The 16,397-nt window shown below is 43.5% G+C and overlaps 1 protein-coding gene across 2 annotated transcripts in view; it reads right to left on the reverse strand.

The window, feature by feature from the left end:
- Positions 1 to 8,941: 8,941 nt before the first annotated feature.
- The window catches only part of CES5A (carboxylesterase 5A), a 29,364-nt gene continuing 21,908 nt past the window's right edge, over positions 8,942 to 16,397 (reverse strand). The window contains exons 11-13 of one of the 2 annotated variants that reach the window (XM_040498048.1): positions 11,865 to 12,014; positions 9,486 to 9,558; positions 8,942 to 9,395 (exon numbers count right to left, since the gene is read on the reverse strand). In XM_040498048.1, coding sequence (XP_040353982.1) covers positions 9,257 to 9,395; positions 9,486 to 9,558; positions 11,865 to 12,014 — 362 coding nt within the window. In that variant the 3' untranslated portion in view covers positions 8,942 to 9,256. Of the gene's footprint in view, positions 9,396 to 9,485; positions 9,559 to 11,864; positions 12,037 to 16,397 lie in introns of those variants that run through there. The other variant, XM_040498050.1, reaches the window with a different exon arrangement.

Below are 16,397 nucleotides of genomic sequence, written 5' to 3' on the forward strand. Positions count from 1 at the left end.
GATTCTGCACAAGCGAGGCTGGAGTTCACAAAGCCTCATGCCAGAACTCAATTTTGCTTAATGTTTACGCTCTCCTTGCACCACATTAGCTCTGTAAATAATACAGTTCTTCTTGTTTCATTGGCATTTGACTGGGATTATTGCTTTTCCTGTGGGAAACTCCCTAAGGTTTCTCTTGTGGAGCGAGATGGTCTAAAGAGTAAAGTCCTAGAAACTGGCCTTAACTCTCAAGCATTTAGGCAGGTCTTAGGAGGGAAGGCAACTCTGAGGCCTCCACATTATCCCCCCCTCATTCTCTCCATCAAATTACTCAACAGACATATGGAGAGCACCTACTAGAACAAACGCCAGAAGAAATATGAGCGATGTCCTAGGGTAGACTGAGGCAGAGCACCTGTGGGAAGTTTTGGCCTGGGGGTGTGGTCTGGAGGGGAGTGCTTCACTCACCACGGACATAAATGGTCATCCCACAAGGCACAAGCAACTGACATTCATGCTGTCTCCATCAGGCAATCTCATGGGACTGCCTAGCTTGGCGGTTGTAAGAATATACTGAGAGCAGGGTAAACTATGGTAGCAGATCGTCCTAGAACTTCAGTGGCTTATTTAATGTTTATGTGAAGAAATGTGGTGCTGTTTAGGTCAACAAGGTGGCTGCCCTCCAGTGATCTAACCAGGGGGGTCGGCAAAGTTTCTCTCTAAAGGGCCAGATAGTAAATACTTTTGTTGTTGAGGGTCATGTGGTCTCTGTGGCAACTGTCCAATCTGCCATTGTAGCCAAAGCAGCCATAGATAATACCTAGGCAAATGGGCATGGTTGGGTTTTAATAAAACTTTATTGAAAAAACAGGTAGCCAGCTAGATTTGGCCCATGGGCAGCTTGCTAACTCCTGACCTAGAACATGGCAGCTTTACCACCTTTAATTCATAGTTTCTAATGTTGTTATGGGTGCCAATTCTAGGCAGCTGGAATGACAGCAAGCACAGAGGAGTGAACAGGGTGGGTAGGCCAGGCCTGAATGTGGCATACCTCAGTGTCACTCACATCCCACTGGAAATAATTTAGCCATACAGCCAAACTAATTGCAAGGAAGTCTAGGAAATATGGTCTGGTTGTGTGCCAAAGAAGGTCAGACAGATTTTAATGGTAGTTCCTGCCAGATACTAATATCCATTAAACCACAGATTTGATATTAGAGCTTTTTTCTAATATATAGCAAAATAGATACATAACCATTATATAATGCTTTGGGGATGCCTGGGTGGCTCAGTGGGTTAAGCGTCCAACTTCAGTTCAGGTCATGAGCTCACGGTTTGTGAGTTCAAGCCCCACGTTGGTCTCTGTGCTGACAGCTCACAGCCTGGAACCTGCTTCAGACTCTGTGTCTCCCTCTCTCTCTGCCCAACCCCCACTTGCACTCTGTCTCTCTGTCTCTCAAAAATGAATAAACATTAAAATAATTTTGATAATGCTTTGAAGTTTGTGCACCATCTGAAGTAATCTTGCATAACTCCAGGAATAAGTGTACTATACTTTGGTAAACAAGGAGCTTGTGTATTTCTTTTATTCAAATTCTAAATAAAAGATTGCAAACCTAGTCCTTGCTTGCTAGGGCTATGCTATAAAGGTTTCCTTCAGCCTTCTAAGAGTAAAAAAGGAAAAAGGGTGAATCAGAAAGACATAAAAATTGAGGCCCCAGAAAGTTAAGATTGAATTAAGTTCTTCTGGAAAGGGCCCAGCAAACTCAAATTATTATAGATTGTATTAATAGACATCTGGGTGATACAGTGACCTTGAATGAGAGAAGGGTTTTGTGTGTTTTCTTACTCTGAGCTCTGTTAGAGTTTATATATATTAATGCCCAAGCCATCCACGATTTTCTGATTGTAGAGGGCATTAAGAGGTGAACAGGATTTGCTGTATCAGAGAAGAGAGCACGTGGTCACTGGTGCAAGGTAGAGTTGGGGGCCTCTTGAGGAGAACATTTGGGCCAAAAGGGTGAATGGAGGTCAGAAGGCTTGAATGGCAAGCTAAGGAGAACTGGATTTCACCTTGAATAACAGGAAGCCACCAAAAGTCTTTAATTCTGGGAGTGACAAGAAATAAAAGGTGTTTCTGAAAGTAGAATCTGGCAGAAGCAGGCAAACCACTGGAGAGGTCAAGAGGGTTCCTCCTAAATATTCACTGGAGGGGCTGGAGGCGAGTTCTGCTCTCCAGAGAAGGCTAAGTTCTCTGCATGCTTGAGAAAGCTTGGCCTTTGGGCTCCCACAGGCCTCAGCAAGAAGAGTGACATAAGCTTCTTCAAAATGCTGGACTGCACAATGGTTTGCCCAAATCTCAGGATCTACCAAGGCTGGCCTTCAGCACTCACTTTAGAAGGTCCAGGGGGCCATGAAATCTTTAGAATGCCCAATGGGCTGGTTGGCAGCTGGGGGTGGGGAGATGTAACCCCATCCCCAAATCATTGTCTGCTCTGTGCCTACTTGTTTTTGTATGGAAGCAGGTCAGGAGCACATCAGGTGTGAACACAAGGTTGTGGTGGAGGGAAGGATGAGTGAGTCAACCCCCTTCATCCTATCAGCTACATTCCAAAGGCCTTTGAAGCTATACACCTATAAAATGTCATTTCAACATACCAATAAACACAAACATCAAGACATGAAAATTGGCACCTGGGTGGCTCAGTCGGTTGAGTGTCCAGCTCTCAGTTTCAGCTCAGGTCATGATCTCGCAGTTTCATGAGTTCAAGACCCCTGTCGGGTTCTGCACTGGCAGCATGGAGCCTGCTTGGGATTCTCTCTGTCCTTCTCTCTCTGCTCCTCCCCCACTTGCACTGTCTCTGTCTTGCTCCAAATAAATAAATAAACTTAAAAAAAGACATGCAAATTAAAAGCAGACACTCAAATTGCCACTATCAAACTGGCAAGGATTTCTACCACTACTATGTTAGTGCTTGTGCCAAATATTGACAAAAGTGTGGAAAAGCAGGAACCATTGTTATGAGTGATAAACTAGTACAAGCTTTATTCGGGGCAGTTTGGAAAAATCCATCCAAACACTTCAAAGGGGCATCTCCACGTTCTTGTTATTCTCTAACAAGGAATAATTATGAATGAGCCCAAAGGAGAATGCATTAAATTGTTCACCTCTGTAATACTAACAGTAGTAAAACCTGTGAAATAACTTGAATGACCAATTATAGTGAGTGGTTAAATAACTTATCAAGTATTCCTATTATGGGATGCTGTGTGGCTGTCAAAAATGTAGAAACATATTTATTTTTAATTGTTTAATAAAAAAGCATCTTGCCAGGATGCCTGGGTGGCTCAGTCTGTTAAGCATCCGACTTCCGCTCAGGTCATGATCTCATGGTTCTAGGTTCAAGTCCCATGTCAGGATCTGTGCTGACAGCTCAGAGCCTGGAGCCTGCTTCAGATTCTCTGTCTCCTCTCTCTCTGCCTCTTTCCCACTCATGTTCTGTCTGTCTCTCTGTCTCTCAAAAATAAATAAAAACATTAAAAAAATTTTTTTAAAGCATTTTGCCACTTCCTATTAAAGAAGGATCAGTGGCTGCATTTATTTCCACTCCCTCCCCACATTCTTCTAAAAGGTCCACAAGCATGCGTACAAACAGAATGGAAGAGGAGAGACAATGACATCAGTCAGCATTTTAGAAGTAGGAAGGTAGACAGAGGAGTGACGACTGCTTTTAGAGAAGAGAAAGGGAAAACCGATGCATGAGGAGGAACCCTCCCCCCAGCTGGACAAACACATTTAAAATGTAGCAGTAGATAAACCCTCTGGATTTAGAGCTACTGTGTATCTGTGAGAGCGGAAATGCAGATACACCCCCCCACACACACACACACACACATGGAGGTGCGGCTGTCCCCTCTGAGATCCACCTCCAGACCAAAGTTCCTACTGTGCTCTGCCTCTGCCAGTTCCAGAATGGGTTGAATCTGGGGAATCCAATCACTTGCTTACAAGACAGCATCAAAAGAGCCTTGGCAACATCAACATAGTGTGGTTTCCATCCAGAGATCTGAGTGTCAAAAGACATTCCCCGAGGTTTCAAGGTAATGGCTGCAGTAAAAACGACCCTTGATGAAGTCAATGCCTGGTCACCTAACTAGTGGCCATGGTAGTGGACAAAGTTGTCCTTTCCTTTATATTACTAACTGACCATCAGTGGTCCACTTTTCCCATTGAGTAACTTATTTTCAGGAATGCAATTTTGTAAATCAATTGTTGCATTACAGCAAAGCTAAGCAAGGAAATACAGTAATGAATAAGAATAAAAGTGAAAGAATCCTTGAGAAAATACCAAGTATTGACAATATGGAGCAGCTAGAAATTTTTTACTCTGCTGGTATGAGGGCGCACCCACTCTGGAAAGCTTTTTGGAGTTGTGGGGAATAAGTTTAGGAATCTCCCGGGCTTACACCAATGGGTTAACAAGGCATAAAGAAATACAAAGCCATAGAATGCTCACACCCAAGTTTGGATAAACAAGATTGGCACCCCCAAAATAGGGAGGTGCAAAGGCACCCCAGAATAGAGAGGGGTGTAAAGCTCCCAGAATAGAGAGGGAGGGGCAAAGGCCCCAAAATAGGAACGGGCGCAAAGGCTCCCAATACAAAGGTATATGAGGTAAACAAAATTAGGCATGCAGGGCAAAAATGCCCCCCAATTTAGTATTATAACAGAAAAGCTGCTTTCACAGGAGGAAAGGGCAAAGTTAAGTAAACGGGTGAATTGGACTATGGACCGCTGCACTGCAGGGGAAGCAGCCTAGAGTGTAGATGGTTCACATAAGAAAAGGTGCCTTGTTAACCCTGAGGTAATTTGCCCTATCTGTCTTATCCCCTAGTCTAGCTAAGATAAACAGACACGGCGACTCCTGTCTGCCATAAACAAACATCTGCTCATCTGCTGGCACCAAGATTTTGTTTTATATGGACCCAAACCCCAAACACCGTATATCTTCAAACCCCCCCTTTTCCCTCACGTCCCCAAGTTAATGTTCCCAGTTTCTTTGTCTCTTTGTGCATACCCATCACATTTGTAAGCCTTCTAATCTTAATAAATATGGGGCAAGGACCCTTATTCAGGGCTCTTGTCTTTTCCTGGATATTAGCCATCTCTCGCTTTTCATCCCACGTCTTGCTCTTTGATGTCCTAAAGAGAATGTTAGACTTCGGGTTTATGACAGGAGTATCTACTAAAGTTGACATGTGCAACCCTGGTGACCCAGCAAAGCCATTATTAGGTAAATATCCAAGGGCAATGCATGGGTGTAGTTACTAAAAGGCGTGTTCTGAAGTATTTATGGCAACTCTTTTCATAATAACCTGAAACTAGGAATTATCCAAATGTCCATCACTAGCAGAGTGGGTAAATTATGGCATATTCACACAAATAATGACTCTACAGCAGTGATAAAAAACTATAATCATATGCTATGTGGATAAATGTCATACATGATATGAGAACACACCCCCCCTCCCACCTCTTCCTGTTTGTGACCTGTAGCCAGGGCCACGGGGCTGAGAGTTGGGCCTTGGGGTTGGGCAGAAAGGTCTGGAATCTAAAGGGTCTTTGAGGGAAGAGGAGCAGGGACAGGGAGACCCTAGGAAAGGGACACCTTTCTGCCCATCTAAGGCAGGCTCCTGGGGTCTTGATGGGAAAGTATAAAACTTAGGAAAGAAGAAACCCTCCTGGCCCCAATCTCTGCTCTGCCTGTGAGTGCAGCCATTGAAATTAGACGTTTGAGGCAACGGGTTGGAATTTTCCCATTTCCAAGTGTTACAGAGGAAAGGGACAATGATAAATGGTATTGGTTTATAACTGAACTATTTCGTTTGGTTTTCTCTTTCTTCCAAGTTCTGCAATATCACCTCACTAGCACCCCAGGAGCCTGAGAGGAGGAAAGCACTTTTTTTTCCCTTTTTATAATGCTGCCCTCTGCTGCACATTAGGAAATTCACAGGCAAATATTTGGTTTGTCTCCAGAGTTTTGTTCGATTTGATTTGATTTGATTTAGTGATTCAGATCCAAGATTGTTCGAAAAAAGTATATATTTTCTGTCAAAAAGTAAGTTGTTTAATTTACAATAAGTAATTAAGTTTTCTGTTTTTATGTTGATGGAAAAGCAGAGGTGATTGCAAAATACATGTATCTGTGCTGTTGATGAGGAGGAAGTGAAAGGACCCTTTGGGGGAAGTGCATTTGTAGACCATAAGAGCAATTGAAAAAGGGCAGGGCCTTTTCCCGGGTCCATCTGCTGCAAATCCAGATGCCAGACATAACTTTAAAAAGCAAAAGTACTCGGGGGTGCCTGGGTGGCTTGGTCAGTTAAGCATCTGACTCTTGATTTAGGCCCAGGTCATGACCTTACGGTTCATGGATTCGAGACCCACATGGGGTTCTGAGCTGACAGTGTGGAGCCTGCTTGGATTTCTGTCTTCCTCTCTCTGTGCCCCTCCCCTGCTTGCTCTCTCTCTCTCTCTCTCTCTCTCTCAAAATAAATTAAAAAAAAAAAAAAAAAAAGGAAAAGCACTCCTTCCCAAAGTTCCTTATCAAATTATATCCATAAATGTCCAGGAGCAGACTAACAGCTAGAGATTGTGATGTAGCCACATTAGGCAGATATGTAAGCTGAGTTTTTGAAGATCCTCTAGCAACCTGGAATTCATCCACCACACTGTGAGTACTCAGCAGCTCTTAACCAGGGGTGTGCGTCAAATGCCCAACAAATGAAAATACAGGTTTCTGGTTTGGTTGGACTGGGGAGTAGGTTGGGCACTGGAATTTTGGAAGAGCTCCCTGGGTGATTCTTCTACTTACACTTCTGATAGAAAATGCTGAATTAAATGAAAAAAGCAGGATGCCAACTGACACTCATATTTCAACTTTAACTCAATACAACATCTGATCACATGTGGACAGGAATAAGGAGGAAAGAGGGCCCTGTATCTGGATGAGTTGGAAATATGCTCCCTCTTGCAAGACACCTACCAAAATTAGAATCATATTTGAGGATACTGGGACTGTGTGCAGTATATAAATAAGTGTAATGTCATTTAATATGATAGTATTTTAAAAAATGAGTTGAGTGGTGTTTTCTAGCTGTTAGTTAAGCCAAATATCAATGTAGAAATTAGCCTTCTGCAGCTGCACAGGCAATTGAATTTCCAGCTTGCTTGTGTGTGGCTTGGTTCCTCTTCCTAGAACCATAAAATGCCCCAAGGATTGTTGATCTACCCCTTCCACAACCACCTAGGCCAGAAACAATCCAACAGATTTGAACCATATGCTGAGGGAGGCAGGCAGCATGGCAGAGTGTCCTGATCTGGAAAGACAAGAGACTCAAGGCCTGGTTTTTACTTGCTGCTAATTCACTGAATGATCTTGGATGAATTCCTTTACTTCTCCATAGATTTCTGTAAAATGAGAGGCCAGGGGCCCAGGCTTAAACACCTTCTGGGGCCAGGTAATATCAATGAGTGAAATGGACCAGGCATAAGACAAAGGGGAATGGTGAGGACTGTAGAAAGTTGAGAGCTCATGCCTTTGTAAAGGGGTAGACTCTACTCAGTTCTGAAGATTTATTCTATCAGGGTCATTGAGAACAGTTGTGCAGGTTGTGCACTGCACAGGGGCACTACTTCAGAGGAGACATTTTTCACATCATAGACGTAGTTATTTATCAATGATGATTTCCTGGAGGAAGTCTGTCTGTGGAGGGTTTTGAAGAAAGAGTGCCTTCTAATTGGCTCAAAGGTGATGTGTGGGCTGTCAGAAACCCTGGTTACCAGGTGGGAATCCAGCTCCGCTGATGCCAGATTTCTTCTTCTTGCTCCTCCTCTTCCACCTCCACCTCCTTTTTTTTTTTTTTTTACCTTCTTCTTCTACTCTGGAGAAGCTGGACACATGGCTTCCAAAGTGAAATTCCCCTAACTTCATATTAACTGGAAATTAATTCCAAAATGTTTTTGACATGTGTCAAAACTCAGGCTAGGATTAGGAGATCTCTGACCCAGAGGAACTCTACATTACTGACATTTCGGGAACCCTCCTATTCTATGCACATACGTACTCTTGGAGCAATCACAAGGAAAAACTAACTACCCTGGTAAATGACATGAATAGGATAGGGATTATGTGGTTTTAATATGAATTATATGGATATCAAGGGTACAAGTGCATCCCTACCTATCAACTGGCTAACTCTAATTCACCCTTTCTTAAGATAAGTATTATTTCTCCAGAGGGAACCTCCTAAGACTTCCATCTAAATTAGGTCCCCCGTTACACTTTAATAAAACACCTTACTCTCCCTAGGTGAACTTATCAAATTTCTATCATCAGATATTCGTCTGTGTGAATGTTTGCTTACTGTTTGTTTGCTTACCACTGGTGGCGAACGTGTCTTGCTTGCCACTGTAGCTCCAGTGGGGATATGTCTGGTACACATCAGGCACCCATTATAGGTTTATGGAAGGATGGATTAGTCTCAGTCCCATCGAACATCTTTTCTCCTCAGTATCTCCCTGACCTGACCTTACTGCCTGGCGTCTGACTTCTGGGCCCCTGACCTTGGAGGATGTCTGGTTTCCATTGCTGAGAAGGAGGTTCTCCGGCCTCCCCCCACCCCTCCCCCACATATCTCCTGAGCTGGAGGAAAGATCCGGTTCAGGCCATCGGTGTTCAGGACATCCATGTTTGGCTTGTGGCTGAAACTCGCCTGGATCGGAGCTGAAGCACTCACATTTCACTTAACACACACAGACACCTTCTCTCATAGGAAGTCCACATCATCTTGAATGCTGGGGGTTGTGAGAATGTTCTGAACACAGAATTAAATTCTGTTCCTTGTACATATTTTACATTCTGATTGTGTTTCATCTGACTAACAAGGTCATTATGATACCAAGTAATATGCCAGCCATCACGGTGATTTATTGAAGAAATCTGGTAGCCTTCCAAGGCCGGTAGCATTGTTTGATGTTGAAAAGAATTCCCCTAAGAATCACCCTCAAGACCATAAAACATCGGTGAAAGCAGCTGATCCACGAAGTAGCTAAACACAGAAACGGATCTAAGGATCGCAGGTGAAATTGTGGAAGAAGGAAAACCAAATCACACAGAGAGAACTTCCCATGGAGCAGAAGAGAAGAAGCCAGGCGGGAGCAGAGAAAGGGAGAGTAAGGGAGAAGGAGGACTGGGGAGGGCTGTGGAAGTGGAGGGTATCAGGGGATGGTATTCATCCAAAACTCCACCTCTTGCTCCTTCAGTTTCTGTCCCACGCTCACATTCAGATTCAGCTTCAGGTACGGCTCGCTCTGGGTGTAGGCTGGCCACAGAGGCACACCTTCCCCGTTAGGGTCCCTGGAAGTGAGGGCAGAGGTGGGGGTGAGATTGCTACCCCCCAGACACCCGGCTGTGGGGAAAGCCCGCACCAAGGCAGTGCTCACTTACCCGGTCCGAGCAAAGTTGGCCCAGTACCTCATCATCTTCCTGCTCAGCAATTTCTCCTCCTCGGTGGCTCCTTCTGAAGGAGACAATCACAAAGTCCGGCTCTCACACGGATTTGCCAGAAGCCCAAGGTGCTTCGGGCCTGCTGAATCTCGTTCACACCTCCCTTCCCACCGGGATGCTCTCACTGGCCCACCGCTCAATCCTCAATCGTTGGGCTCATTTTGTGTCTGCACATACTGAGGCCTAGAGCCACCAGGGTTCGCCCGAGGGATCCTGGCTTCCAAATGCAGGAGGCGGATCACACAGCTTCCCTGTCTAACCAGTGCTCTTCCAGAAATTCCCATGAGGCTGCAGGTTTCCTCGGGTCAGAGGCCACCTCTCTCTCTCTCCTTCTACCACTCCCCCTCAAACAATTCATTAATTATGGCATTTCTCTATTTGAGAAAGTAATACTTGCTCAAAGGACAAATCCAAAATGCAGGCAGGGTATCTAAGGAAAGTAAGTTTCCCTCCTGTCTCTTCCCTCCAGACACCCAGTTAGTTACCAGCCTCAGAGGCAACCATAGCTACCGGCTTCTTGAGTGTCCTCCGAAGGCAGGCTAGCCTCGTGCAAGGGTTTTTGGCAGATGCCTTTTTACATACTCGGTGTAATACGAACATATATCCTGCGTCTTTCTCTTTGTACTAAAACTGTATCCAGGAGATAGGCCCACACTGTTGTCTATAAACCTTCCATTCATTGCCATTTATTGTTCTATAAATGTATAACACATAAGTATGTATATATTCAGTTATCTATGAATATATAATTCAGGCATCCGATATTCTCTTGGTGGATCTTAGCATCGTTTCCAATCTTTTGCTGGTGGAAGCAATGCTTCAGTGTGTGCCTAAACCTTCACCTGTATATAATTGTGCAAAAAATTCTAGAAGTTGAACTGCTAGGGTAAAGACTATCTGCATTTTAAATTTTCCATGAATATATGAGGTTGTCGGTCTCCCCACACCTGCTGAAATATATTATGTAAAATGTATTGCTCTCCCCAACCTTGATAGTTGAGAGAGAATTCCTCAGTCAAGGTTAATGTTCAATCCTCTTGATATGGGTGAGGTCGAGTGGATTTTCATGCTTAAAAGTCACATGTTTCTTCTTCCATAAACTATTTATATATTGCCCAGTGTTTGACTGGGTTATTTTCCCATCGATTTTAGGAGTTCTTTATGTATATTATGTACCATATATATTTATAGATATACATACCATATATCTCTCTATCCCTATCTCTATCTATCTATATTTTTTAAGTAGGCTTCATGCCCAGTGTGGAGCCCAATGAGAGGCCTGAACTCATGACCCTGAGATCAAGACCTGAGCTGAGATCAAGAGTCGGACGGTTAACTGAGCCACCCAGGCGCCCCAAGAGCTCCTTAGATATTAAGGAATTTAGCCTTTGATACACATGCGGTTCATTTTTTCCCATTTGGAGATTCCTGTGCCCATCACACAGTTATATGCTCAGTGATGGCTGCTGAGTAATAGTAACAGGGACATTTATTAAGCACTCACTGTATACCTTATGAGAATTGTTTCATTTAATCCTTAAGACAACGTAGGAGGTAGTTGTGTCATTACCTGTATTACGAGGATGGGAATGAATAAATCACATAATGAATAAACAGAGCACATATTTAGGCGGAGGCTCTGTCCTCATTGTCAAGAAGCCAGCGCGAACTGCTTAAGAGCCTGTATTGTGTAATTTCTTAAACAAAATATTTTAGTGATATCTATAGTGTGTAGTTCCTATATTTTCTCTATTGATAACCTCCTATGACTGGCTTCTTATTTTAGGCACTGCACAGGTCATAAATTCAGGAATGAATGAGCGAAACTTGCTAGCAACAGTTTGCAAGCATCTACATTAGATCACCTGGGTCCCACTACTTTGGGCTGGAATTATGAAAAACATGTTTGTTTGTTTGTTTGTTTTCCTTTTAAAGCCCTGGGTAGCATCAGTGATTCTAGAAAGGGCAAGGAGGGTTGAGACTAGTGGTCAGAGAGAAGGAAGAAAGAGGTTCTAACTAAAAACAAAAAAATTAGATTGCATGAGTGCCCTCAAGGGCCCACGCCTTTAGGCTTTAGTATGAAGAGAAACACTTATCAAGCAAACGCTGGCAACTCCTTTTCCTAAAAATAAGAGGGGGCATTTTCCAGGAAATGGCTATGTCTGTAAACCATAGATTAAATCCTAACCCACCAGTCTTCTGGACTCTTGCATAGTATTGGGCGGTTGAGGGACTTCGTGCTAACAGTGCCTTCTCCCCAGCTCATCCCAAGCTCCAGTCCCTGCGAGAGGAGAAGCCCCCGAAGCCGTTTCTTACCGAACATGACAATGTCGCCTTTCAGGAAGGCACCTCCAAAGACGAAGCGGATTTCATCAGAGTGATCGGCTTTCACGAAAGCTGGCCTTGTGTCGTTTAAACACTGGGGCCGGTGTTGAAACTCATAGAAGTAGACAGGTGCGCCAGCGTCTGTGGAGAGGCAGGAAAGGGCCTGCGGCCGGTGCGCATGCGCAGCGGAGCAGGGGCGGCCCTGCGTCCCCACCTGGGCTGGTCCTGGGTCCCCACCCGGGCTGGTCCTGGCTCCACAGACCCACGGGTGGGATGTCTGGGAGAAGACAGGTGACTCGAACCATGCTAACTTCCTTCTTCTTTGTCGGAGGCCAGCACTTCCTGCCACAGCAGCCCCTACGCCCCTGGTGGCAAGAGCTCAGCACCCCTCGGGGCAGTCTGAGAGGGCAATAGTTTTTTTACTTCTCTAAAAGCCTTTCTTACTGAGCCAAGACCTACCTCCCTGTGACTTCTTGTCACTAACTCTGGTTCGGCTGTCTGGAGACAAAGCGAACAAAGTTACTCCCTGCTTTCAACATTGTTTCATCTCTCTTCAGCTGAAGGCCTTTGCTTTGTAATCCCCCGTTCCTTCCCTGCATCATCAATTTTTCTCTACTGGACCACTGCCATCAGTAGCCAACAGGCTTCCAGAGTCTCTCCTTAACATGCATACACACATGTGCAACGTACACACGCACCGACACACACATGCGCACACATACACATGCACACACACAGGCACACACAAACACACGTACTCTTGGTCTCCGTTTCCCCTCTGGTTACTGCCTTATCTCTCTAAATCCCTTCTAGCAAGACCTGACATTACTCATCATCTCTGCTTCCTCTCCTCTCATTGTCTCTCTCTTTCTCTCCATTAACTGAAGTATCATTTAGGGGCAATAAAAAAACGCAGATTTTAATTGTACAGTCTGATGAGATTTTACAAATGCACTGACATTCACGACATGACATCACCATGCCCAGGTATACAGACCGTTTCTATCAGCCTGGAAAATTCCCTTTGGTGTCTTTGTAGTCACTCTACCAAGAAACAATCAATGTTTTTATTCCTGCCACCACAGATTAATTTCGCCTGTGCTTGACCTCCGTGTAAATGGAATTATATAGACTTTTTTGTGTCTGGCTTCTTTTCTTCAGTGTAATGTTTTTGAGATTCATGCATGTTATGCCATGCATCAGTAGTTGATTGTTTTTTCATCACCAAGTAGTATGCTACTGCATTAATATATCACAATGTATTTATCCATTTGTCTGATAGACTTTTAGGTTCTTTCTAGTTTGGTGGTATTATGATTAAAGCCGCTAGGGATATCCATATACAAGGCTTTTGTAAGGACATATGCTTTCACTTTTCTTCGGTGAATATCTAAGAGTACAATGGTTGAGTAACAGGGTAGGTGTACATTAAACTGTGTAAGCAACTTGACAGCTTTCCAGAATGGTTATATCATTTTACATTCTCTCCAGAAGTATATGACACTTCTGAATATTCCACATCCTTGGATGTGGAATACTTCTGGGTATATAGTTTGTAGGTTTTTTTTTTTTTCAGTTTTTAAAAATTTTATTTTAAGAGAGAGAGAGAGAGCACAGAGGGGCAGAGAAAGAGAGAGAAAGAAAATCCCAAGCAGGCTCCACACTGTTAGTGCAAGCCCAATGTGGGGCTCGAACTCACAAACTGTGAGATCATGACCTGAGCCAAAACCAAGAGTCAGAGGCTAAACCGACTGAGCCACCCAGGCGCCTCTGTGTTTTTAATATTAGCCATTCCAGAGGTGTAAATGGTTTCCTCATTTGAAGTTTATTTTGCATTTTCCTGATGACTAATAACGTTGAGCACCTTTTCAGTGTTCAGATATCTTGTTTTGTGAAGTATCCCTTCAAGCCTTTTATCCATTTGTAATTGGATTGTTTGTCTCTTCGTTATTGAATTGTAAGAGTTCTCACATTCTGGATACGAATTTTTTGTCAGACAATTATGTTGTGAATATTTTGGTCCAGTCTGTGGCTTGCCTCTTCATTTTTGTAACAGCGCTCTGTTTTTTTTTTTTTTTTCTTTTAATGTAAAATACACGTAATGTAAAATTCACCACTGTAACCATTTCTAAGTGTGCAAATCAGTGGCTTTTAGTAGGTTCGGAATGTTGTGCAACCATCACCACTATCTAGGTCCAGAACATTTTCAGCACCCCAAACAGAAGCCTTTATGCAGTCACTCCCCATTTGCCCTTCGTTCGGAGACTACTTTCTGTCTCTATGGATTTGCCAATTCGGACATTTTATATAAATGGAATCACACATGTGGCCTTTTGTGTCTGGCTTCTTTCACTTAGCATGTTTTCATAGTTCAACAATGTTGTAGCATGTATCAGCATTTCATTGCTCACTATGGCCACATAATAATCCATTGTATATAGACACCACATTTTGTTTATCCTTTCATGGGCTGATGGACCTTTGGCTTTGTTACCACTGTTTGATCTCTCTAAAGAAGGCTGCTGTGAACATTCATGTCAAACTATTGTTTTCAGTTATCTTGGGTATATCCCTAGAGTGGAATTGCTGAGTTATAAGGTAATTTTATGTTTAAGTTTTTGAGGACCAGCCAAACCCTCTTTCCACATTTGCATGTACCATTTACCGTTCCCACCAGCTGTATATGAGAGTTCCAGTTTCTCCACATTCTCAATAACATTGTGGTTTTCTGGGTTTTGTTTGTTTATTTGTTCTTTTATTGCAGCAACTCTGGTGGTTATGAAGTGGTATGTTACTGTGACTTGATCTGATTTGCCTTCCCTGGTGGCTAATAATGTTGATCACCCTTTCATGTGCTCATTAGTCATTTGTATATCTATTTTAGAGAGATGTCCATTCAGTTCTTTGCCCATTTTTGAATTGAGTTATTTGGCTTTTTGTTGAGTCCTTCATATATTCCGAATAACAGACCCTTATCATATACAGTAAAACCTTGGTTGGTGAGCATAATTTGTCCTGGAACATGCTTGTAATCCAAAGCACTTGTATATCAAAGTAAATTTCCCCATAAAAAATAATGGAAACTCAGATGATTCATTCCACAACCCAAAAATACTCACATAAAAATGATTGCAATACTATAATATAATACAAAATAATAAAGAAAATACAAAATAGAAAAATAAGCAAAGTAATCTGCACTTACCTTTGAAAACCTTCACGGCTGATGTGAGGGAGACTAGAGGAGGGTTATTGTGTAGGAAGAATTTCACTATCGCTATTAGAATCACTGCTATCCATTGGCTCAGTGGGATCGTTTTCTTTTCATGCAGCTTCAATAAGGAACCCATCCAATGACACTTGCTTTTGCCTCCTTTTGAGGACTTCACAGAACTATGGCATTGCATTGTCATTAAATAGATCCATCACTCGCACCGCTGCAGCCTTATTTGGATGGTGCTTTTCTACAAAATGTTTCACTGTTTCCCACATTTTACATGCCTCCCTAATCTCATTGGAAGTGAGGGATCCCTCTGCCTTTTTTCTCCTCCTCTGCCAACGAGATCCCCTCCATAACCTCTTGCTGTTGCTCGTGATGCAGATCCTTCAGTTCGTCGGTGGTCAGCTCCTGGCCATGTGTCTCCACCAGCTCTTGAATATTGTCCTCATTCACCTCCAGTCCCATGGACTTCCCCACAAACATGGCCAACTGACGGCTCCCGTTCACGAGCAAGCCCCTCCAAGTCATGTCCAAGAATGCAGTTAGGCCACAGTTTTCTCCAAGCAGAACTGAGGGTTCTCTTGGTGACCCCATCCCAGGCTTTATCGATGATCTTGAGGCAGCTCACGATGTGGAAATGATTTTTCCAAAATGCTCAGAGGGTAAGGTTTGTTCCTTCGGTTACCTCAAAGCATTGCTGAAATAGTGCTTTGGTGTAAAGCCTTTCAAAGTTTGAAATGACCTGCTGATCCATGAGCTGGAGGGTTGGAGTGGTGTTGGGAGGAAGGAACTTGACCTTAAGGAACTCGAATTCCTCCAGTAAGTCATCCTCAAAGCCTGGAGGATGAGCAGGAGTGTTATCCATAATCAGCAAAGCTTCGAGTGGCAGATTATTTTAAAAAGGTATTTCTTCACTGCAGGACTGAAGCCCTCGTTGAGCTACTCAATGAACAAGCTATGAGTGACCCAAGCCTTGCTGTTGGACCTCCATACAACGTTTAACTGGCTTGTCTGCACCTTGCATTTCTTGAAAGTTTGTGAACTCGTGGAATGATACACGAGCAGGTGTTTGACTTTAAAACTCTCGCCTGCACTATTACAAAACAAGAGGGGGAGATGGTCTTTCATGGGCTTGTGACTGGGCATTGCATTCCCTTCTTCTGTAATGTAGGTCCTCTTTGGCATCTTTTTCCAAAACAGCCCCATCTCATCACAGTTAAACTTACTCCGGCAGGTAACACTCGGAAACCATGAGCTTCTTGAACTTGGTAGTGAACGCGTCAGCTGCTTTAGCATCCGAACTC

Source organism: Herpailurus yagouaroundi, unplaced genomic scaffold (genome assembly GCF_014898765.1).
Source record: "Herpailurus yagouaroundi ecotype Mexico unplaced genomic scaffold, PumYag 190, whole genome shotgun sequence".
In the NCBI taxonomy this organism is placed as follows: domain Eukaryota; kingdom Metazoa; phylum Chordata; class Mammalia; order Carnivora; family Felidae; genus Herpailurus; species Herpailurus yagouaroundi.